Source organism: Paroedura picta, chromosome 1, assembly GCF_049243985.1.
Source record: "Paroedura picta isolate Pp20150507F chromosome 1, Ppicta_v3.0, whole genome shotgun sequence".
In the NCBI taxonomy this organism is placed as follows: Eukaryota; Metazoa; Chordata; class Lepidosauria; order Squamata; family Gekkonidae; genus Paroedura; species Paroedura picta.
The window spans coordinates 30401041-30423791 of NC_135369.1; the positions used below are offsets into that span (position 1 = coordinate 30401041).

The window sequence follows — 22751 nt, forward strand, 5'->3', positions numbered from 1 at the left end:
GAAAGACTTTGAGTGATGGTTTGAACCATGCAGTGGATCCAACCACAAGACTTGTGAGTGTATCCATTATAGCTCTGGGTTGAGGTACACTGAGCCTATTTTAAAAATATTTTTATTTCATATCAATAATGCTTACAGTAGCAGCAGAAAAGACTATGGCAATGAGGAGGAGAGGCAAAAATAGTTAACGGAAGAGAATTTGTTTTATAACTTAACAAATTATTATATGTCTAATGAAATTGTGGACATGATTGAAGTTACAGTGATATCTTTCCATTCATTTGGGGCATTTAATGGAAGACAGTGAATGTGAGTTGACAGATCTGTGAACAGGGAAAGCATCAACACTGGATTGGTGTGTGTGTGTGTGTGTAGTTCTCATGATTTAATTTTCCTTACAGCTATTTTCTGAAGGTGTTCATACCCCATATGCTGATTGTAATTTTTGTCATAGAAATTTCCCTGCTGAGCATGTGGATTGTACCATTAGAACAAGACATTTTAGTATGGTATAGTGAAATTCTTACGAAGTAAAATGAAGGGGAAAGAGGAAATCCAGCATTCTCTTCAGAATTTGGACAGATGCAGTTCTCTTGCAGAGTGGGCTATAAGTTAAGACTCCAGAATCAGGGTGTATCAAAGCAAGGGTACTTGGCCTGAAGCCACATCGCACACTTAGCATTATTGTATGGCTTTTCCTGATGGAAGAGGGATGATGCAGGTTGCGGTTAAGGATGGGCATGGATGGCACTTTTGCAGTTTGGCTTGTGATTGAACCACAAACCAAACCTTGAACCTACATGCCCCCGGGAAGAAACTTCATCCCTTCCATTTAAACCTCCCTTTCTGTTCCATGTGGCTTTTAGCAGGGAGCAGAAAGCAGGGTCATTTAAACCCTGTTTTCTGCTCCCCAGGAAAAAACACAGGAAGTAGCAGTAATTTTAAATGACTCACCGGTCCCAACTTCTCAGCTCTTTCTCATGGAGAGCAGAAAGCAGGGGTTCACCTTCACAAACCGTCATGGACCATCACAAATTGAGCTGGTTCTTCAGTACACAAACATCAGTGTTCGAACCACTAACTGGTCAAAATTCGTTACAAACTTTAGTTCGTCAGCTGGTTCCTGCCCATCCCTAGTTGTGGTAGACAAAGGGTGCCGTGTAGTTTCATTTCAACATATGAGAAGGACCTGGTCACATATGCCTTTGCTAGGAGGTGACATTTGTGTGAGAATTGCTGGAGAGCCAGCTTGGTGTAATGGTTAAGAGCAGTGGCTTCTGATCTGGTGAGCTGGGTTTGATTCCCCACTCCTCCACATGCAGCTAGCTGGGTGACATTGAGCTAGTCACAGCACTGATAAAGGTGTTCTGACAGAGCGGTAATATCAGGGCTTTCTCAGCCTCACCTTCTTCACAGGGTGTCTGATGTGGGGAGAGGAAAGGGAAGGCGAATATAAGCCACTTTGAGACTCCTTCGGATAGGGAAAAGTGGCATATAAGAACCAACTTCTTTTTAATATGAGTGATTATGCAAACTGGGTGAATATACAGAAAGCAAGAGCGTTTCTTTAAAACAGAAGCGAAAGCTTGCATTCCTCAGTGTAGACAGAAATGTTCCATTACTTGGGCAATAGGGACATGACCCCTCAATTAAGCTGAATAAATAAATGTTTGCGGATCTGCTCCATGTAGAAAGCTGGGAGTGGAGTTTGCTGTTAACCTAGAGGTGCATGTTTATTTTTGCCCCCTCCTACTTTCCCCAGGGCGTTCAGGGGACATACGTGATTCTCTCCTCCATTGGTTTTTCTCAACAAATCTGTTGAGGGGGAGGGGTTATTCTGAAAGAGGGGGGAGGGCGACTGATCCAAGATCATGTAGGGAGTGAGCCTAAACAGATCTAAAGTGCAAATCCCAATTTATTCAATGCTGCTTCCTCCCAGGGCAGTGTTTGGGGGGATTGCAGCTCCGTGCTCCCAACCCAGTAAATCACTACATCACAGTACTTCGTACTTGCCTGATTTCATTTCTTACATTTGAGGAAGCTTTGGTTAAGTTCAGGGAGGGGAGGCGGCCTGGGACAGCAGGGTCTCTTGTTAGATCTCAGGAGTACTTGGCAATTGGGAAGAGCAACCTCCCAGGAAGGCTCTGCTTGGGAAAGCAATGTCAAGCTCCCCCTGCTACTCACTTGGCTTGAAAGTCCTTTGCCGAGGTCTCCATAAATCAGCTGCATCTTGACAGCACTGCACACACACAGGGTGACACTCCAGATAAATAAAATGCAGGGCTGGTCGAAGGAGGGTTGCCAGCCTCCAGGTAGAACCTGAAGATCTCCTGTTATTCCAGGTGACCAAGATCTGTTCCCCTGGAGAAAATGGCAGCTTTGGAGGACAGACTCTATGGGATCATACCCTCGTCTCCCCCAATCCCACCCTCCCCAGGCTCTGTCCTCAAAATCCCCAGGTGTTTCCCAATCCAGACTCACACCTTTAGGTTGCCTTTTGGCCCCTAGGCCAGCTGCTAGTGGCACAGCCCCCCCCCCCCGGCCTGGACATGTGCAAGCAAACCTGCTGCGGCCTACGCATACTCTGAGCCCCAAAGATGATGTGAAGCCAGAGCAAGGGACTTTATAAAGGGGGCAGCTGCTTGCCCTTCCTGCCTCCCTCCTTTGCAGGAGTAGGACAGGGGAAGCTGAAGGGAGAACATAAGAAAATAGTAAATGCCCGCTGGAGCAGACCGGTGGTCCATCCAGTCTGGCATCCTGACTCTGGTTGATTTCTCCTGCTCCTATGAGCATAGCAGAAGGCAGAAGGCAGGCCGCTTCCTCCCCACCACTTTCTGGTTAAACTGTTTCTGAAAGATCTGCTTGAGTTTTGTCTCTTCCTGCTGCAAGATTGGTATCTCCATGGAGCGTGTCTGATTTTTCTCTAGATGGACGGCCGAGTTGATTTGAGCCGCCAGCTGGAGCACTTAACTCTGGCAGCCGTATTTTTAGGCTGGTCAGTGAGTTAGTGGCCTTGTGCCGTGACCCTCCTTATCTAGTTTTCTGCAAGATAAGGTGGCCTTGTGATCTCCATTGAAGTTTCCTCTGAAAGCCTTATCTTTTTAAAAAGATGAAGCTGTCTCACATCACCAGTCTTCCTTACAGATTAAAGAAAACAAGGCTGTAAACGAACTTTGTGTTCAGCCGTTTCTACCCAGAGAAATATGAGCAAAGTTTCCCTCAGGCAGAGGAGGTCTCTCTCTCGCCTTTTCATCTACCTTCAAGCCCTGGAGCTACATGGGAGGGTGCAGTTGGTGGGGGTGGCACAGTCCCTCCCAGCGTCAGGAGAACCACCTTCTATTGGTGCTCAGGAACAGGAGTGGACATTTCTGGAGGGCCACTCAGGTGGGCCACAGGGGGACTCTCAGGAATGGCCTCCTCCTAGGCTGGCTGACCTGTCCAGCCTGCCCCTGTTGAGGCACAACAGTCCTACAATCTACCTTCCTTCTCCCTGGCTGTATGAGAAGGACAGTTGGGGATGAAGTGGTCTTAATTTAAAAGCTAATAACAAATTATGCTTGTAGAGTGAAGCAGGAGTTTTAATCTGCAAGCCAGTGTTATGGGTTAACTTGACAACAGTGGCTACTTTGTGATCAAAATAAATCCAGGTGAACAATCACATAGCAATAATAAGAGACTCCCGCTAGAATAATTTAAATCAAGAATTCCCTGCTTACAAATAGTTTTTGTTCACATGGAGATCAGCTGGTTCTAAATAAAGTTGACTTTGTTGTCTAGAATGCCCCCTCCCCCGCAAAAAAGAGAGAAAGATCATGGCCATTTGCTCTGTCACAGCAGTTAAAAGGCAGAGGTGGAGGGGCTAAGTCTTCTCAGGTGAACTTGCTGGAAGGTTAGCGGCTAAGCATCATGCACATGCTTATTCCCATGCTCGTGAATGTTCAGTGGACACTAGAAGAAGAAGAGCCAGCACGCTGTAGTGGTTAAAAGCAGCGGCCTCTAATCTGAAGAGCCGGGTTTGATTCCCCACTCCTTCACATGCAGCCAGTTGGGTGATCTTGGACTAGTCACAGTTCTTTTAGGGCTGTTCTCACAGAGCAGTTCTCTTAGAGCTCTCTTAGCCCCACGTACCTCACAGGGTGTCTGTCTTGGGGGGAGGAAGGGAAGGCCATTGTAAGCTGCTTTGAGACTCCTTTGGATAGTGGAAAGCTCTCTTTCTTTGCAACCATTGCCTGTGTTGTGTGCAGGGTTTGGGCCCAGCTGTCCCTCTCAGCTGTCCTTCTGGAGATAGGACAGCAATCCTCAGTTTAGATCCTGGGCAGGCACATCCTATTTATTTAGCTATTTATTCTCATCCTTGGACAGAAAACAACTGACATAATGTTAACCCAAAATGCCCTAGCAGGAGAGGAGGAGTGGCTTTTAGAACAGTGTTTTAAAAAATTAGGCCAAAATGCTCTTTGTTTCCTTGGGAATGAGTATTCCATGCTTTACAAAGTCAGCTTCTCATAAAAAAACATGGCCAAACAAAGGTACCAATAACACTTTTGGTGAAGCAAATGTTTTTGAAGTCTCAACAGTGCTTTTTATCTTCTGCCTAACTCTTAGAGGTAAGTTGCTTTTGTTCGGTTTTGCTGATGAAGAACTGAGGCTGCTGTAGAACCCATAGCCAAGGACAGAGAAAGGTCATGGAAGCTGCATTGCCAGTCTCAGAAGAGACTCAGTGTGGCGTTTAGATGTGTGTAGCTGTGTTGGTTTGAAAGTCTGAGTCCAGCGACTGGCACCGGCGCCAACCCCCCTCCCCCCCCCCCCGCAGTGCTGGCTGCTTTGGCAACTGAAGCACACAACCCTATTTCCAACCCCCATTGGGGGTCTGGAGAGCTCCCCAAATTACAGCAATGATCTCCAGACCTCCAAGATCAGTTCCTCTGGAGAAAATGGCTGCTTTGGAGGGTGGACTCCAAGGAATCACTCCCCGCCAAGGTCTTCTCCCCAAATCTTGCCCTCCATAAGGTCCACCCCCAAATCTCCATGAATTTCCCTGCAGGCCACTGGTCGTTGTTCTTCTACCTCCAACTTCAGAGAACAGCACAGTGAGGCAAAAATATATCTCCAGCACCAGAGAATTACGAGCAGGAAACTGAAGGGGAAAACCCAGGGCCTAGAGGTGGGGGATTGAGGCACTGTGGAAGGCCATCTCTCTGCTCCCTTCCGCTGCAATTCAACAGTCCCGTACCACGCCTGTAAACACATCGATGCTGCTTGCTGTGGGCTCCCCCAGTGGGAGATTCTTGCCTTGCCTTAGACGTCACTTTTTGTGCATTGCTTCTCTGCAGGGAAGTGCTTTCACCCGTTGCTGTTCCAGTTTGTTTGCATCTGTGTAGCGTCAATGTGACGGACAAGTAATGCCTTCTTCCTTGCTGTAAAGCAACGGCTGCCCCAGGGCTTCAAAACTCTTGCTATTGCAAGAGAGTCTAATTGGGCTCGGACTGTCTGTTAGACTTTGGGTGATGCTCCCGACAATGTTACAGATAAGCAATTGGTATCCAAAGGGCCAGTTTCGGCAGAGAGGGCTTTCCCTTCCTGGCTTCAATCACTGCCTCCTGCCCCCTTGGGCACAGGGCTCCTTAGCCCTTTGTGAATGGAAACAGAAGCTTGAACTGAACAGAACAGATGAAGGGCTTTTCTCCTAAAACCAGCCCACTGGCCCATCTAAGGCGGAAGGGGCCAGGGTTCAGTGGCAGACCACCTGCTTCTGTTGACGAAGGATGCAGGTTCAACTCTTGGTATCTGGAGGTTGTGGGCGATGCACAAGTCCTCAGACTGAGATCCGGGAGAGATGCTGCCAGAGTGAAGAAGACCTGGCCCTAATCCAGGATAAGGCACCTTTCTGGATGCAGGCAACTCTTGCAAGCTACAGTGGGTGGATGGATGACACAAAACTCTTGCTAAAGCAGAGTCCATCTGGGTCTGTGCTCAAGGGAAATGGGGAAGGAAGACCAGGGCTGCTATAGAGAGGGAGAAGATGGAAGGCCACTCCTGTTCATCTCTGGTCTCCAAAACCCCCACAAGGTTGAAGCTGCCAGTCAGGGTGGACAGCATTGAGGTAGACTGACCAGTGATCTGATCCTGCATTAGAATGCAACATGTTCAATAGCAGTTCTGGAGCTACGACCTTTCCTTTTAGCACCTGTAGCCTTATCAGAAAATCTGAGATAGCTGATCCTCCTTAGGGAGCCGTAGGAAACTTATCTTCCAAGGACCATGAGATAGAGACACCCCCTTAGCTATGTTTGACGTTGGTCCTGCGCTGCTATCTTGTTCACCACAATAACGGAGCAAACAGGAAACAAAAATCACTTTCAAAGTGAGGTTTTGCAACTATAATCCACCCAACCGGTACGATGGCCCAGGCCAGCCTGATCTCATTAGATCTCAGAAGCTAAGCAGGACCAGCCCTGGTGAGGACTTGGATGAGAGACCACCAAGGAAGCCCAGGGTTGCTATACAGAAGCAGGGGAGAAATGGATACTCCAGTCTGGGAGCTGGTCTAGGGGCTACGTCACATCCAAGGCTCAATTACAGCTAAGGATGTCCCCACTTTGGATCTCACCTCTGCCATGAATTCAAGAGGCATGCTTAGGAAAGCCACAGTTTCTGGCTCTACCGCACTCCCACCATCTACAATACAGGGATCTGCCGAATGAGACCAAGTTCAGAAAACCATGACACCTGCATCCAGCTGTTTCTGGAACCCCATCAACAGGGAAGGCAACCCTTTGTTTGCTCACCATTATCTGGAGGTATACTGCCTCTGAACATGGAAGATTCACTTGCCCATTCTGGCTAACTGCAGTGCATACAGCTGCTAATCCCTTCCGGAATTGGAGAGTGTGGCTAAAACTACAGCCCGACCTTTGGAGCTTGTGGTCAGGACCACACGATGCATGTGAAAGTGCTCAGGGTTGGGTGGGGGGAAAGTTCAAGTGTGCGGCGTGCCACTGAAGTCTGTCCCTGGCCAGCTCCACGGGAGACCAGGTGGCTCAATCCTCCTCTTGGCCCTGTAAGAATGGGAAGGCTTGGAACGACGCATTTTCTCTCCCGGTCTCATTTTTCCCCCTGCAGTTAGTAATGAATGGCATCCAGGAGGGAAAGGGGATATTGAAAAACGAAGCTATCAATTACAGAGGGAGACGAACTTCTGCCGCCTCCTCGCCACTGAAGGATTGCCGCAGCCTTGACAGCAACTGCTGTAAATTACAGCCTAGAAATTGTAAATATTAAAAGCAGGGAGAAGAAATGAGTGGTTATTAGCCCAGCAATTAATAAAAGACCTGTACACATGTCACTGCTGCATCTGCAAGGCATCTTGGGAGAGGAAAGCTTGATGGATAAGACCTTAAAGAAGGGCTCTCTTCAAGCGTCTCTGCCGCAGTTCATGTTGGCTTCATTTCTCATTCTCTGCCGTGTTCTATCTTTTATGGGGGGGGGGGATGTTCCTTGAGGACTGCCCATTTCCAGCAAAACCAGCACCTGTGAGGGCCAGATGTGCTGACTGAGAGATGTTTTAAAAAATCAAATTAATTTCTTTTGTGAATAGGCCTCTGAATCTGCCATTCCATGCAATCACTCATGGCCATATCAAGGGAGAAAGTTGGGTGCATCTTGGCCATAAATACATTTACTCACAGGCAGGCCCTTCAGTTTGCCATTTCAAATGTCCAGCTTAAAAATTTACAGTGTGAGATACAATATCTAGCCAAGCACTTAACCAAAGAGCTGTTCCCTTTATTATAAAGTTAGGTTATATCTTTTTAAAAAGTAGTAGGGGATATATTTCATTTATACCTAAGGGTTTTATGGAAAACCTATGTCCACACATAAGAGCCTCTTGTGGTGCAGAGTGGTCAGGCAGCAGACATGAAGTCTGAAAGCTCTGCCCATGAGGCTGGGAGTTCAATCCCAGCAGCTGGCTCAAGGTTGACTCAGCCTTCCAAGGTCGGTAAAATGAGGACCCAGCTTGCTGGGGGATAAACGGTAATGACTGGGGAAGGCACTGGCAAGGTCATCCTCTATTGAGTCTGCCATGAAAACGCTGGAGGGCGTCACCCCAAGGGTCAGACATGACTCGGTGCTTGCACAGGGGATACCTTTACCTTTTATGTCCACACATGCCTATGCTTATCACAACTGGAAAAATACCCTCAGTCATAATTTGTTATCCACAGGTTTAGTAGGCATTGATAGCACATAACAGTGTGGTGTAGTGGTAAGGAACATGGACTACTAATCTGGCAAGCCGGGTTCATTTCCCCTCTCCTCCACATGCAGCCAGCTGGGTGACCTTGGGCTTGCCACAGCACTGATAAAGCTGTTCTGACCGAGCAGGAATATCAGGGCTCTCTCAGCCTCACCCACCCCACAGGGTGTCTGTTGGGGGAGAGGAAAGGGAAGGCGACTGTAAGCCACTTTCAGGCTCCTTCTGGTAGAGAAAAGTAGCATATAAGAATCAACTCTTCTTCCTCTTCTTCTACCTCACAGAGTGTCTGTTGTGGGGAGAGGAAAGGGAAGGTGACTGTAAGCTGCTTTGAGACTCCTTCGGGTAGAGAAAAGTGGCATATAAGAACCAACTCTTCTTCATAATAAACAACCACATGGGCTTGACTGGAACCACAGCAATGGCTGTTCCCTATTCAAGGGAGCAGTGAAAATGATGGCTACCCTGGTTGTTTGAAAGAGAAGCAGAACAAAGATGTGATCAACAGTAACTAGCTCTCAGCCTAGGTGCATTTGGGCTACACTGTGAGCCAACTTCCAATCAAAGTGAGATCAAGAACAGTGCGGGAGGAACGGGAAGGAGCAAATGGCTGGCTGCAGGTTCTTCTGAGCCCTGATCAACAAAGCACAATGGCTCGCCCTGGTCCTCTGGTGTCGCTTCTGTCCTCTACACTGGTTCTTTTGGCGTTATCCTTCCTCCTCTGTTGAGAACATGCCTTGCAGTTCAGGGGAATGGAGCTGGCAAATCTACTTGGTCCCAGCTCCAGTGCTGGTTTGTTCCACCCCCCACCCCTCCACGGGCAGCCAGGAAGACCCAGGAATTGCCCTGACTCTCTGGCTGCTGATGCCAGCTCTGCTCATCCCCTTCTGACAGAGCAGCACAGAAATTAAAGGCTCAAACACTAAAATAGGATTTTCACTCTGTACGGAGTCCACAAAGCACCTTTCCCAACCTCTGACTAATCCTTATAGCCCAGAGCTAAACATCACGCTCACGCCGTGACATTATCTATTAAAATAGGTTTTCTTTATTTGTTCAACTACGAGCAGGCCTCTGGGAATTTTGTTTTCCTTTTCTTTTTTAAAAAGCCAAGCGATCACCACTGAAAGGTTGAAAATGGAAAGGAAATGAAAAGCGAAACACAGCATGGACTAAAGCGAGACACGTCTTCTCTCCGAGCCCGGGCCCCGTGGTGTCCTCCTGTTTCGCCAGAGACAAGGCTCCCGAGAGAGAGGAACCATATTTTCCCTGTCAAGGCTCCTGCAGCTTTTACGGACTGTGCAAAACCTGACCAGTGCAACTTTTGCCTTCACTGGAGCTCCACGATGGGGAAAGAGGCACCTTCCTGAGTGTGTCGAGCCGCCTGGCTGGTAGTTGGCAACTGTGTGAGGATGTCTTGCAAAAGGAGGAGAAGCAGCTGTGCGAGGGCTTTCCGTGGCAGCAGCTGCTCTGCCGTCCTCCCTGACTTCCGTGCCTGTCGTTTTAAAGCCTCTTTCAAGAGGACAGGTGGGCATGGAGAGGCTCAGAATTTCTGCAGAAACTTGAGGACCAAATCCTGCAGCTTAACCCGCAGCGCCTCATCGCTTTCGCACATGATGTGGGTCGAGTCCTCCTCAATCCGGATGAGCGTTTCCACGTCTTGAAAGAGCACGATATGTCCCTTTGGGGTGTCCTCTACCTTTATGTCGCTAAAGCCGTGCTGTGGTAGAGGAGAATGGAAAGGTTAGTGGCATACAGGAGAACAAGTTAAACGGATGCCCGAATCTGCTAAGCACAGTGCAAGCAAATGGACCGGTACGGCTTCCTGATTCCTTTGGTTTGGTCCCCAAGGGGACAGAAAACCCTGGGGCTGCCCCTTTAACTTGCTCCACTGAGGTTTTAAAAACAAACGGAGTAACTTTTAGTGTCCACAAGGAAGATAATACATTCGGGCAATTTGTTTTTCCCCTCTCTCTCACTGGGTATCCCCTTCGAACAGGGCGTAGGATGGTAAACCATCATCCTGCTTTGGTCAGAGTCATTAGCATGACCAAGAGCATGACTGCTCTGTGCTTGCAGCCTGATAGCTCCTTTCACCCTCACCCCTTAGTGCCCGCTGGCTTCCTGGGCACATAGTGTAGTCCCAGTGACTGAAATATGGGGGTCACTCCTTTGGTAGAGGGCATTTCTTCACATGTCAGATGCTTTCACGTGATCAAAGGTCTATCTGTATATGTGTCCGTGCGCCTCCCTAAGCGGAGTTACACCCTTCGCATTGAAGCCAATAGCCTTGGAAGAGTGTCACAGTTTACAATGGCACAGTGTTGGCTCACGATTGTCATGCTTATTAATGGTTCCTTTTAAAAGGCACTACTCAAAATCTGTGTGCTTTGAAATTCCTATGTGGCAGGCATCTTGGTTCAGAGGAAGCTTTCCTCTGTACTACAGCTATAAATATGTAATAGTCATCTGTAGTACAGCCATAAGAATATAATTTTTCTCTCAGTTGCAATCCAGGAATTTGTACAGGGATTTCTCCTCCTCCTCCTCCTCCTCTTGATTGCTCACTTTTTCTCTTTATTGTTATCCCTCTTCTTTAGAAGTTTTAAAATAGTCTTCTGATTTATTGTACCGTCCCCTGTGGTGCTGTCCTAATCCTTGTTGATTTACAGACCTTGTTATATACACTTTAAAAACCCTATAAATAAAAGGAGTTTTGCAGGAAAAAGCAGCAGAGGCATCCCTCCTCCTCACCAGGGAGACCTGGTGAGCTGATGCCTGCTGGTATGCAGGCGTGCATCATATACAGACCAAGACAGGATGCTCTTGTATTTGCATGCAAATATATGTGGGCTTTGCTTGATGAGCCAGTTAGCTGTTCAAAGTGCCTGGTTTTTAGACCAGGATTTCTTTAATGCTTTCAGCGTTTTCATCGCCACCCAAGAGCCAGTTGACATTAGCAGTCATACCAAGGTGTGGCCATGATGATAAAGGAGATAAGGGGGCAATTCGCCAGTGGCTCCGGCTGAGGTCTGTAGGACGATACAAACAGGCTGCATTTGAAAGCGGGCAAGTCTGCCTCAGTGCCAGACACTGGGGGCTCCGGGGGCAGACTCAGCTCCACCCTGGATGCTGTCAGAGTGCATGGCTGCCCTTTCTCGCCTATAGATTAATGGATTCCAGGCACTCCTATGGGAAAAAGAGAGGGCAGCTTGTCAGGCCAAAATCTGTTGCCACTGCCTGGACCACATTGATCGGATCGGAAGAGTGGAGGAAATGTCCCTTTGCACAGAGATGCAACAGGCAGAGTCCTATATTCAATGCCCCCTTAGCACCATATGCATTATCTCCCTCTGTGTGCACGCACGCGATCGCTGATTGCCTAACGGCAGGCATCCTGCTATTTTTATTTTGAGACCCCTAATGCTGAAAAAGGCCTCCCTCCCAGCCCGTGGAGCCATCCCGCTCCTGTTAAGCACACGCGAAGAACCCCTGGCCGGCACTGCGTGGCGTGTGATTGAAACGCCCTGCATGCCAGCAGAAGCTGAGTCACTGTACTTGGTTTTGCAGCCTCACGGCTCTGTTCCAACAGGGGCTGTCTTCCTTCTTCCCCATTTAAAGAAATCTGTCAGCAGATGGAAACGGAACCTTCGGAGGTATCTTTCAAGGGGCCTGAAAACGGCTGGAATCTCCTTTACCTTCTCCAGCGTCTGGACCAACTGGTCCATGGGAATGGAGCCGCTGAGCAGGGGCTTGACGGCTCTCAGTTCTGGCACCTCCTCTGTCACCCTCTTCCTCTTCTTGCCAGTCTGTGGAGGAGGCGGCTTTGGAGGGAGCTACCGGCCAACATGCATTGGAGAGAGAGAGGAAGGAAAGGAGAGTGGTTAGAAGACACTGGGGCCTCTGCTATGGCTCGGAGGCCCATCATGCAGACCCTTGTTGAAGCTGTGCAGGCCAGGAGACCTCCTGGAAGCCCCAGGTCCACAGCTCTGCTTTCTCTCTCCTGGCAGAATGGCTTCCCTGAAGAGGTTAAAAGAGGCTCCCGCTCTTCTGTCGTCTCACAGAACACAACTGTTCAGAATAGCCTCTTCATAAGGGATATAATAGGGTAGAATTTAGGTAATACAGTTTTAATCTAATGGCCTGTGAAATTTTAGGCAGTTTTCTTTCTCCTTTTATGCTGCCTTGTTTACAGGATGTGTTATACAGTCTGTGCTAAAGCATCCCCTGATTGGGAAATCCCAGTTTTGGATCATTCTTCCCCATTTGGGCAATCCCGTTGATGCTTACTGTATTATACTGTTGCTGTTCCTTTGTTCTTCCATTTGCATAATTCAGCCCTGTTATTTAGTTTTACTGCATCTTTAATTGTGGGTTTTATACAGTCATTTGCATTGTTTTTCAATAACACTGTTCTCTCCCTCGAGATTTGATGAGACAGGCAGATGAGAAACTGCAGCAAACGAATAAAAACTGAGTTCCATGGTGAAAGGAGGCCGGGGGTATCAATCTGATACTGAAACGGTCCCCCAGGGACTGCCTGCTACACTTATTCAGCTCTTGCTAATCTCGCACTGGGGCGGCTGTCTTCTTGTGGCTTATGCCTGGGGATGGGATCACTTTTTGCAGCTTATGCTTGGGGCACTCTGGAAGGAGTGTGCTGCCTAGACCATGCAAATGCTGGCAGGGGCTCATGGGAATTGTAGTCCATGGACATCTGGAGGGCCGCAGTTTGACTACCCCTGGCCTAGACTGAGCGATGTCAGCCTATCCCACTCCCAGCCCCTGGCATAATAGGGCAGGAAGCAGGACTGCGGGTGGGAGGAGACCGCCAACAGCCCGAGGGGGAGGGATGGGGAGGGGCCAATCACTGCCCTTCCTCAGAGAGAGGCTAGGTATGCTGCCCAGGGCGATTTGGACCTCTAGAGGCAGCTTCCTGGGAAAGGAGGGGAGGAGAACGTGGCTCTGACGTGATAAGAACTGCGGGTCGTGGGGAAAGGAGAATGGCTGAGGTGGTGTAACCCCATACTGGGCCCTGGGAGACTTGCTGGTGGTGGCTGGTGGCAAGCCAAGGATAGGACCCGCAGTTGACGGAAATTCCAACTCTGTTCAGTCGCCATCCAAAACTGGAACGTTTAGGTTTGTGCCCATCTCTAATAGCTCCTGAGGAGGAAATCTGTTTGAGACTACAGAGCAAGAAGATGGAACTAACTCCCCATCTCCTAAATTGGGCCTCCAGTTTAATTAACCTCTGAAGCGGGGGAGGTGAGTACTTGTATATCCATCCCCACCCCAGCAGGGCAAGAAGTAGCTCCAATTTGGGCAATTAAAATGAGAAACACCGTGCAGGGGAAAACATTAACTTTACCTTCCCACAACCCCCAAAATCAGACTCTGCTCCTGCTGTGCCTAAAGAGGGATCGTTCCCATTGCACTTAGTTCACCCCGAGGGCCCTTTGATTTCTGCCAACAATTCCGGCAGTTCATTGATGCTGGTTTTCAGCTAATGTATGGATTAATTCTCCATTTGATTTTATGCACTTGGGAGGTAAAGTTTGTCTCTTTTCTGATAAACTTCGATCTTTGCTTAGTGCTTGGTTTGCTTTTCCTTTGTTAAAAAAAGGGCCTTATAAACAAATTAGAACAACATCCAGGCTTATATCCCCAAGAGAGAACCAGGAATTTATAAGCAGCCTGTTGTCACTGGAAGATCCTCGCAAAAAGAAAAAGGGCTGCTAAAAGTGTTTCACTGCAGTTCAGGGAGAAAAGCCTGCTAGTCAGGAAGCCACGGAGATCCGTGAGTGTCTTATCTCAGCACTCCTCCCACCCCGTGCCCCAAATACCACATCCTACCTGCAATACATGCTTGTTGTCTTTAGTATGCAAAACAGCGGTAACGGTTGCTAGGGAAATGCCTGGCTTCATCTCCGTGGGCACCAGCGAATCCGCAAGCTAAGGCAAAAACAGATGGTACAGCTTTAGAAAAAAATCAATAAGCAAAATGTGTTGGGTTGACTGTGTTGGGTGACTACTGGTAGAATTTCTGGGAGACTGGCAAAACACACAGTGACATGTGCAACTGCAAAGCAATGAGCTGTTTTAGAAATCGGCACCAAAGAGCTACTTTGTGCAAACTTCAATGCAAAGTTAGCATCGCAATCCCGTCCCCGTCTGCCTCTGTTGAGCTGTCCTTTAATAAGTCCAGAGAACTTTACCCACCAATAAGAACATCCCTGTTATTCAAAACACTAGAAGAGTCTTGTGGAACCTGAAAGACCAACAGATTTATTGCACTACTGGCTCTTGTAGATTCAGCAGTTTTGTCACGTGCATGGGGGTGATCCCCTCCGTCGACAGATACATGTACATGAAATTCTAAACAGTGGTATAAAATGTAAAAGGCTGCAGAACTCCAAAAATATATCCAGGAGGAGAATGGATCCCCATTTGCAACAGCAGTCGCTGTTGCCCTGCAGGCCCTGAATTCGCACTCTGGACAGCAACCTCAGCACTCCCTTGAAGCTTCGCAGGTTTGCAAGAAAGGAGGATTTCATTTTTCACTTGCCATTCCTCCGGGAGAAGCATCCATGGTCTCTTCCCCCGTGTGTTGACCTCAAGACCACCTTAACAGAGGGTTGGGTCAAAGTCACCGAGTGGGCCTCATGAAAGAGCAGGAATTGGAACCTGGACCTCTACAGGGAGAGTCCAACTGTGGCTTCATACAGATTCTCTTTCCCATCTGCCACTTCTGGTCTTTTCTCTGAGGATCTGCCCACCCCCCCAATAAGCTTCCACAAGCCCTCAGATTTCTTGAGGCTGGAAAATTCTGGATTGAGACTACACAAGTGTGCTGCCTTAAAAACTCCGAGCCTTTTCGGCAACTACGAGAGATTTGTGGCCATGGCAGGTGAATCTGAATTCAACACCAGCTTCCTGGCACGGTGATAAAGAAAGAATCCACTGAGGGATGGCTGTGATGAGCCCCATCAATAAAAAATGAGGTGCCCCCTCAAGGCCTCACACATGCTTACGTCCCTATAAATAAATCTATTAACAGCCAGGAAGGCTCTTTCACCAGGCAAGAGGGTAAAACGCATTTGGCTTCCTATTATATTTCATTTCTGAGGAGGAGGAGGAGGAGGAGGAGGAAGAGATTTACTCAGGCCCTGTGACTCCCCGATCGCTTCTCTCTCTCCTCCAGAAGGACCTGCAGCTCTGCTGATTGACTCGTCCAAGACGTCTGATGGCAAAACGGCAGGTGGGAAAGAGCAAACGAAATCACAGGCCACAGATCTGTGTCACCAAGTTTGCCAAGGTCAAGACCCAGCTGGCATGTCCAAGACTTTGTGAGGCTCCTTCAGGACCCTGCTTGGTCTCAAGGGAATCCCTCCCACCAACACGTTGCACAAGTGAAGATTTGCAAGGGACAAAACCTAGGCCCACATCCAGCCTGTGCTGAGGCAGCTGCTCTGGTTACCAATTGCTGTCCGGATCCGGTTCAAGGTTCTGGTCCTAACCTTTAAGGCTTTACGCGGGCTGGGACCCACATACCTGAGGGACCGCCTAGCGCCCTATGCCCCCCGCAGGGCTCTGCGCTCTGCGAGTGAGAATCTTCTGGTCGTTCCCGGCCCTAGGGAAGCACGCCTAGCCTCGACCAGGGCCAGGGCCTTTTCGGTCCTGGCCCCCACCTGGTGGAATGAGCTCCCGGGAGAGCTGCGGGCCCTGCGGGGCCCTTTAACGTTCCGCAGGGCCTGCAAGACGGAGCGCTTCTGCCAGGTCTATGGTTGAGGCTGGGGCTGCTGGGGTACATCGTCTGCTCTCCCCCGGGCTTCTTCTTGAACACCGTTGACCTCCTTCTTCTCCACCCCCCCTTTTTAGGAAGGGGGGTAGGAAAGGGATATTATTGTGGCACCATGCTGTGACATTTTAAAGTCTTTTAATGGGAGTTTTAATGGGGTTTTAAGACACTGTAACCCGCCACGAGCCATTTGGGAGTGGCGGGAAATAAATCGAAACAATAACAATAACAATAACAATAACAATAACAATAACAATAACAATAACAATAACAATAACAATAACAATAACAATAACAATAATAATAATAATAGGTGGACGTCAGACCTGCACCTCTGGATGAGACCAAATTCACTTAGTCCAACAGTCTACTTCCGAAGCAGTTGGCTCTGGGAAGCGTGCAAGGCAGGACAGGAAGTTGATGGTTTATCATTTTCTGTTCCCAGTTACCACTGCTCATGGAGCAGGTGGACTAGGCAGAGGGATGGACTTGTTAAAGATATTATAGCATTGGAAAACATGCAAAAAAAAAAAAGGCAACTACAATGATTAAGAGGGTGGAATACCTTCCCTATGCAGTAAGGTTAAAGAGGTAAGGGCTTTTTAACTTGGGGAAATGACTAATGAGGGGTGTCAGAGGCTTACAAAATTATGGATGGGACAGAAGGCCGAGAAAGCCTTGCTTTTCTCCTTTTCCCACAATACAAGAACTTGTGGGCACTCAATTATATTAATGAGCAGTAGGTTTAGAACACATGGAAGTACTTCTTCACCCAAGGAGTAATTAACATGTGAAATTCCATGCAATAGCAAGTTGCCTCCCTTTGTCTCTTGCTCTGAAAACCCTATGGGGGTCGCCATTAAATCAGCTGAGACTTGACAGCACCTTCTGCTACGGTGGAGTCACCACAAAATGGCTGCCACAGGGGAGCTGGACCCAATCACAAAACATCAGGCAGTTCCAAGCCATGTGCTGCCCCATGATGAAGGCAGCTCTTTCTGAATGAGCGCCCCCTGCAGTCAGAAAGGCCCTCCTGGACGCCTTTGAGGCAACTCCTGCTCCCATGAGGTGGAGGAATACCAGGATTAGGTCTTTGCTTTGGAGAAGAAGGAAGTAGTCACCAGGAAACACACTGACAGGTGCCCATGGTGGAAATGGGCACAGTGCTAGATACATTATTGGACGTAGAGTAGGGATTAGGTCTCTGTTGTGAAGATGAAATGACGCTGGGGGAGAGGCCATACAATAAAAGAGTTGGATCAAATCCCTAAGAAGATGAAAAGGATGCTAATACGATAAATAACAGATAATCTCACAGCACATAACTAAGTTATTACAAACGAAGTTTACACCAGCCTGTTCTTTTTGGAAGGAGCATGAAGGGTTGTCCAAAACTGGCAAATGTACATGTGTGTGCACACATACATCCACAAACACACACACACAGAGTGCTACAAAAAAGGAGGTCAGTGGTGGAAGTGTATTATTCTACAATGAGCTGGGAGGTCTAGCATTCCAAGGGACGGGAGTATTACATTTCTGTGCAAAGCCCATATGAAAGCAAGATCCACAGGTGATTACGGACTGCTCTCAGCTAGAGAGAAAATTGGCAAAGCAGGGGAAAGACAATTACTTTCTGTAGAGAGCCAGCCGCTCCCAAGCCCGATCAAAGCCGAGTCTAATACTGTCAAAACCCGCCTCTGGATTCCGAAAGCAATAAGTCCCAGCCGGTGTACATGTCCAGTCCAAATCAATAGAGCAGAGCTTCACAGCCTACCAGCTACCCGGAAGCCTCAGGTGGAGGCACTAACGTGGTCCATGAGGGCCACCATTTTGCAACCACGCCATCCACGCTTGCATCCTATCGAAACGAAACGTATCCCTCAACAACCTCTAAGGCGTCTGCCTTGCCGGAACTGCTGCTGGAGAAGACGAAGAACTGAAGAGCCTTTTCTTCCCCTCAAGGCAAAGGACTTTGTTCAAAAACCGAGGCATGAAATCTTCAGACCACCGATTAGCAGTAGACCCCCCCCCCCCTCCATAGCGCTGCAAAGGCCTCGGCCTCACTCCGGAGCACCACAGAGATAATGCAGAGAGATGCATTAATAATATCAGAGACAGGAAGGGGCTTTGGGAGGCTGAATGAGACCTCTGAGCAAAGCTGAAGCAGTGCGGTTGATTTCAAGGGGTTTACCCTAGCAAGGGGAGCGGCAGAATCCGGCCTGCAGGAGATTAGCAAGGATAACTTTCTAATCTCCCCCCCCCCCCCGAGGCAGGGGTTGGGAGTGTGGAGATTTGTTATTATTATTAAAAAGCCTTTCATCACAGACATCATTAAAGTTATTTTGCTGCTACATGGACCGTAATGAGTCTCAAGGGTTTCTTAAAAACGTTTAACGAATAAAGCTGCAAGCCGCCCTCGCCTGTTTGTGTAGTTTTTGATAAAGCCATGAAAGTTAATTTCCCAAGGACACCGTGAAGAGCTCTGGCGTACGTGCACGGCAGCGAGAGGACAGGCCGTCCAGAAACGAGGGCCAAGCTAGGGGGGAATGTCTAGCGGCAGATGAAGCGTGCCTTGGATCCTGGTCCTCGGGTCGATTTTAGGCAGTGCCTTGGCTTCTTCAGCCGCCCTCCGCCCCAAGGATCCCCGTCTGCTCCAGGTGGTGGCAAATGCCGGCATCCCAAACCGGGCCTGAGACTGCTGCTGGTGCCAACATGAGCACAGCAGGCAAAATGGTGCCCACAGGAACCTGCAGGGTTTGCCCTCTTGTTTTCATTTACGGCTACGGCCTGTGTTCTTCTTCTCCACCTACAGGCCACCTTCCCTCTTTCTGTCCTCCCCTCACTACCAGCAGGCTTACAGGAGAAGGGCTGAAGCCCAGTAGCAGAGAGCACCCGTTTGCAAATTGAAGGTCCCAGATAAAATCCTTCAGTGGCAAGGAGAGAACATGGAGGCAGCATAGCATAGCGGTTAGAGTAGTGGAACAGGATCCAGGGAGACCCAGGGTTTGAATCCCCACTTCTGCCATGGAAGCTTGCTGGATGACCTCGGGCCCATCACAAACTCTCGTTCTTGCTTACCTCACAGGGTTGTTGTGATGAGAGTAGAGAGGAAGGAAGAATGATCTCAATGAAGGAGAAAAGAGGGCTATAAATAAAGGCATGCAAAATGCAAATGCAAGGAGCTCTGGAAGATTGTGCCCAGAAAGTCACAGCTAGCCAGGAAGTCGATGCAGTACAGTGGTTGGCATAGCAGATTTAGACCTGAGAGATCGAGGTACAAATCCTCACTTAGCTGTAGAACTCATTGGATGACTTAGCCCAGCCTCTGTGATGGAACAGCAAGGAGATTCTTGGAAGGAGGGTGGGATGAAAATATAGAGACCAACTGGCGTGTGCTATGCTGAACGAACCAGTTGGGTGACTCAAGTGATAAATGGATCAGCCAATTGCCACAAAATCCCCTTGTACTCTTCCTTACAGACTTGTACATAGGCACTTTCAGTGGGAACAATGGCCAGTTCTTGAGACCTTAATGAAGAAAGGAAGTTTCTGAGAAGAAATGCTCATGTGAACAGGGCTCTATTGCCCACTGAACCTAATTTCCTGGGCAACCTAAAATTCTTCCACTGGGAAATTAAGCAGTTGGGCTCAAACAACACCTATGCAGTACCTATAAAACCCAGTGGGGTGTCTCTGCAGGAGACAATTTGCCCCATTCAACGTGCTGGAAGCAAAGACAATGCCTATATCACACGACACCTAAGGAATACACATGCTCTAAGAGCGATGAAGGGCACAGCACCCAGCAAAGCTTATGCAACAGAGTAATTCTTTTCTCAATTAAAAACACCCTCCTGGACTCCAGCTACAACTCAGGCAAATGGGCTCTTTGCATGCAAATTGGCACTTGCTCCCAAATTGAATGGGGGAGATTCCGGGGCGGGGGCAGCCAGCCTTTGTTAGGGAATGCTAGTTAATTGCACCCAGGGCTCCGTGTTGCGATTTTACAGCCTGCATTAAATGAGACCCCTTCAAGCTATTCTGCCACTAAAAAGGCAGTTTCAGCCACCATGTTCTTTCCAAAGTTATTCTGAAGACTTCCTGTGCCATAAAGGACTTTTGACCGGGGGCTGCATTTGATTTCAGCTTATTCTTTGGAGATCCTCAAATGTATCATTGGGCTGTGTGGGGGCTAATATGTGGCTTGTCCTAAATGGGCACGCATACACACCTTAACAAAGATTGTTGCAGCTCAGAAATGTTGGGAGCCTTGTGTCTGTGGTGGGACAAAGAAGAGAAACGCCTCCCCCCCCTTTTGACACGGGCCTCCAAAGCGAGATGATGACGCTTGGCTATTCCAAACATCTGGAATGCCGGTCACTCACTCCCTATACCAGAGGTGGCCCCACTGTGGCTCTCCAGATGTCCATGGACTACAATTCCCATGAGCCCTTGGAGAGTCAAAGTTGGGCCACCCTGATATGCTGGGAGGGGAACTGAAAACAGTTTCAGTAGCCCGAAATGAGTGCCAGAGGGGTAACTGTCAAGAATCTGGTCTCCTTAACCAGTTTCACGTTCTAGCAGTCGTTCACGTGGAAGCCTGGCAGAAGATGGGATTTTCCTTCTCTGAAATGCAGCAGGCTGCTGAGATAAGCGGTACTCAGCTGTTGTTCCAGGGGTAGTCAACCTGTGGTCCTCCAGATGTTCATGGACTACAGTTCCCATGAGCCCCTGCCAGCGTTTGCTGGCAGGGTCTCATGGGAATTGTAGTCTATGAACATCTGGAGGACACAAGTTGACTACCCCTGGTTTATACCATTAGGCCCTGCAGCTTCAAGGACATGAGAATTTAGGAGGGTGTACTCCACGTTGTTAGCGCCTGAGCTCATGGGTGTTTGTGCAGCTGAACCCAATGCAGCTGCAGGGCATCCGGGTTCATTGGCAAAACTTCTGATTGGTCAGAGCACCAACATAGCTACAAGGCCAAGTTATATCGTTTGGTAGACATTTGATTGGTTAATTAGAATCAGGGCAATGCAGGTCTTTGGGTATAAAGGTTTTTTTCATTTTAGTTTTGCCTTGGGCCTTTTGCCCTTAGCTTGGAGTATATCTGACTTTAGGACAATTATAAGGGTTTTTTGGACTTTGGAACCTTAATAGACTCAGTCTGTTTTGTAATACCACTGCATGTAAATATACTCAGATTAACACCATTGTTGTTTTTAGCCTCACTGTCCATGGCTTTTATTGACTATTTTTGTCCAATTTTGAAATAAATTGCCTTTTTGCATTAACAGAGCTTAAAATCTGAATCCAGTACCCTAGCCCTCATTGGCTACCACTGCTACTAGAGTAATTGTTTTGTCAGCATCCTACCTTTCTTGATTTTTAGTTCAAGGAAGGCCTGAAACTTTGTCCCTTGGCCTCTCACTGTCCTAACAGTGGAAGGGAAATGGGGGCAGCTCGAGCCTAGATTATGAGGACTCACACTTCAGCCTTTTTGGATTTTGCATTGCTTGTCCTGTCCCCTTCCAAGAAATCCTGGGTCGGGGTCTCTTGACACTATCAGGAGCAATTTGGGATTTGGACTCTGGGGAACTATCCTGACGTCACTGAGCATTGAGTACAGTTTATGTGCTCTCTTGTGCTATCTGTTTAATGCTTGCAAGAGGAAGATCAATAAATCCCTGGTCAGGCACATTCTATGTGGTTGGCACGTACCTTGTGGAACATCCTGCCCCGGAAGGTTGGAAAGGCCCCTGCACTTTGTCATTTTGTGAAAGGTACAAATCAGAACTTTAAAAAAATCAGAAATGTTTAGAACTATAGTAGAATGGAATAGGTCAGGAGGCTGTTTGCTTTTAAAAGCAAATGGAATTGCAGTCTATTGCAATACATATTCTGCGTACAACCTTCTTTTCACTGCACTGTTTTCTATCTTTGATACTAACATTCTGTATGTCATACCCTTAGACCAGTGGTCCCCAACTCCTTGTCCGAAGACTGGTAATGGTTCGTAGATCAGTCTGTACTGGGTTGTGGCTCCTCCTCGTCCTCCTCCCTGGCTGCTCCTTCGGGGGCTGCCCTGCCACTCTGCTGCCAACTCTCCTTTAGTGCTCTCCAACGGCCGCCATGGCTGGGGCTCCCCCTCGGCGTGGCACAGCGCAGTTGCTGCTGGCAGCGCGCCCCAGTAGGCGGCAGGAACTCAGGGGCGCCGGTGGGAAAGCAAGTGGAACAGGGGCTCAGGCAGCGGCAGCGATATCCCTCGGCAAAAGACTACCCTCCCCTCCGGGCCTCAGTAAAATTGTCAAGCATTGACTGGTCCCCGGTGATAAAAAGGTTGGGGACCACTGCCTTAGACCAGTGTTCCCCAACCCCTAGGCTACTGCCTGGTACCGGGCTGCGAAGGCCTCTGTACTGGGCCATGGCGGGGGGGAGGGAGGCGCGAGCACCAGCGGGCATGTCTCCCTCCCCCCCGCGGTGCAGTGCTCACTGCGTCGGGAGCAATCGGCTGCTTTGGCGGCCGAATCACTCAAGCTGGAGGGGGGGAGGTGTGGGCGCAAATACGCAGGTGTGGCAGCTCCGCGCCTGCGCGTTTGTGCCTGCTGGTGAGCACCGCTCTCCCTCTCTGAAAAAGGTTGGGGACCACTGCCTTAGACAGTTGTTGCTATTCTTCTCACTGTTTTCCAGGTGTGT

At 48.7% G+C, this 22751-nt stretch overlaps 1 protein-coding gene across 1 annotated transcript in view; it reads right to left on the reverse strand.

The window, feature by feature from the left end:
• Positions 1-9279: 9279 nt before the first annotated feature.
• The window catches only part of INTS9 (integrator complex subunit 9), a 69873-nt gene continuing 56401 nt past the window's right edge, over positions 9280-22751 (reverse strand). The window contains exons 15-17 of the mRNA XM_077331873.1: positions 14108-14206; positions 11953-12090; positions 9280-9974 (exon numbers count right to left, since the gene is read on the reverse strand). Coding sequence (XP_077187988.1) covers positions 9798-9974; positions 11953-12090; positions 14108-14206 — 414 coding nt within the window. The 3' untranslated portion in view covers positions 9280-9797. The remainder of the gene's footprint in view (positions 9975-11952; positions 12091-14107; positions 14207-22751) is intronic.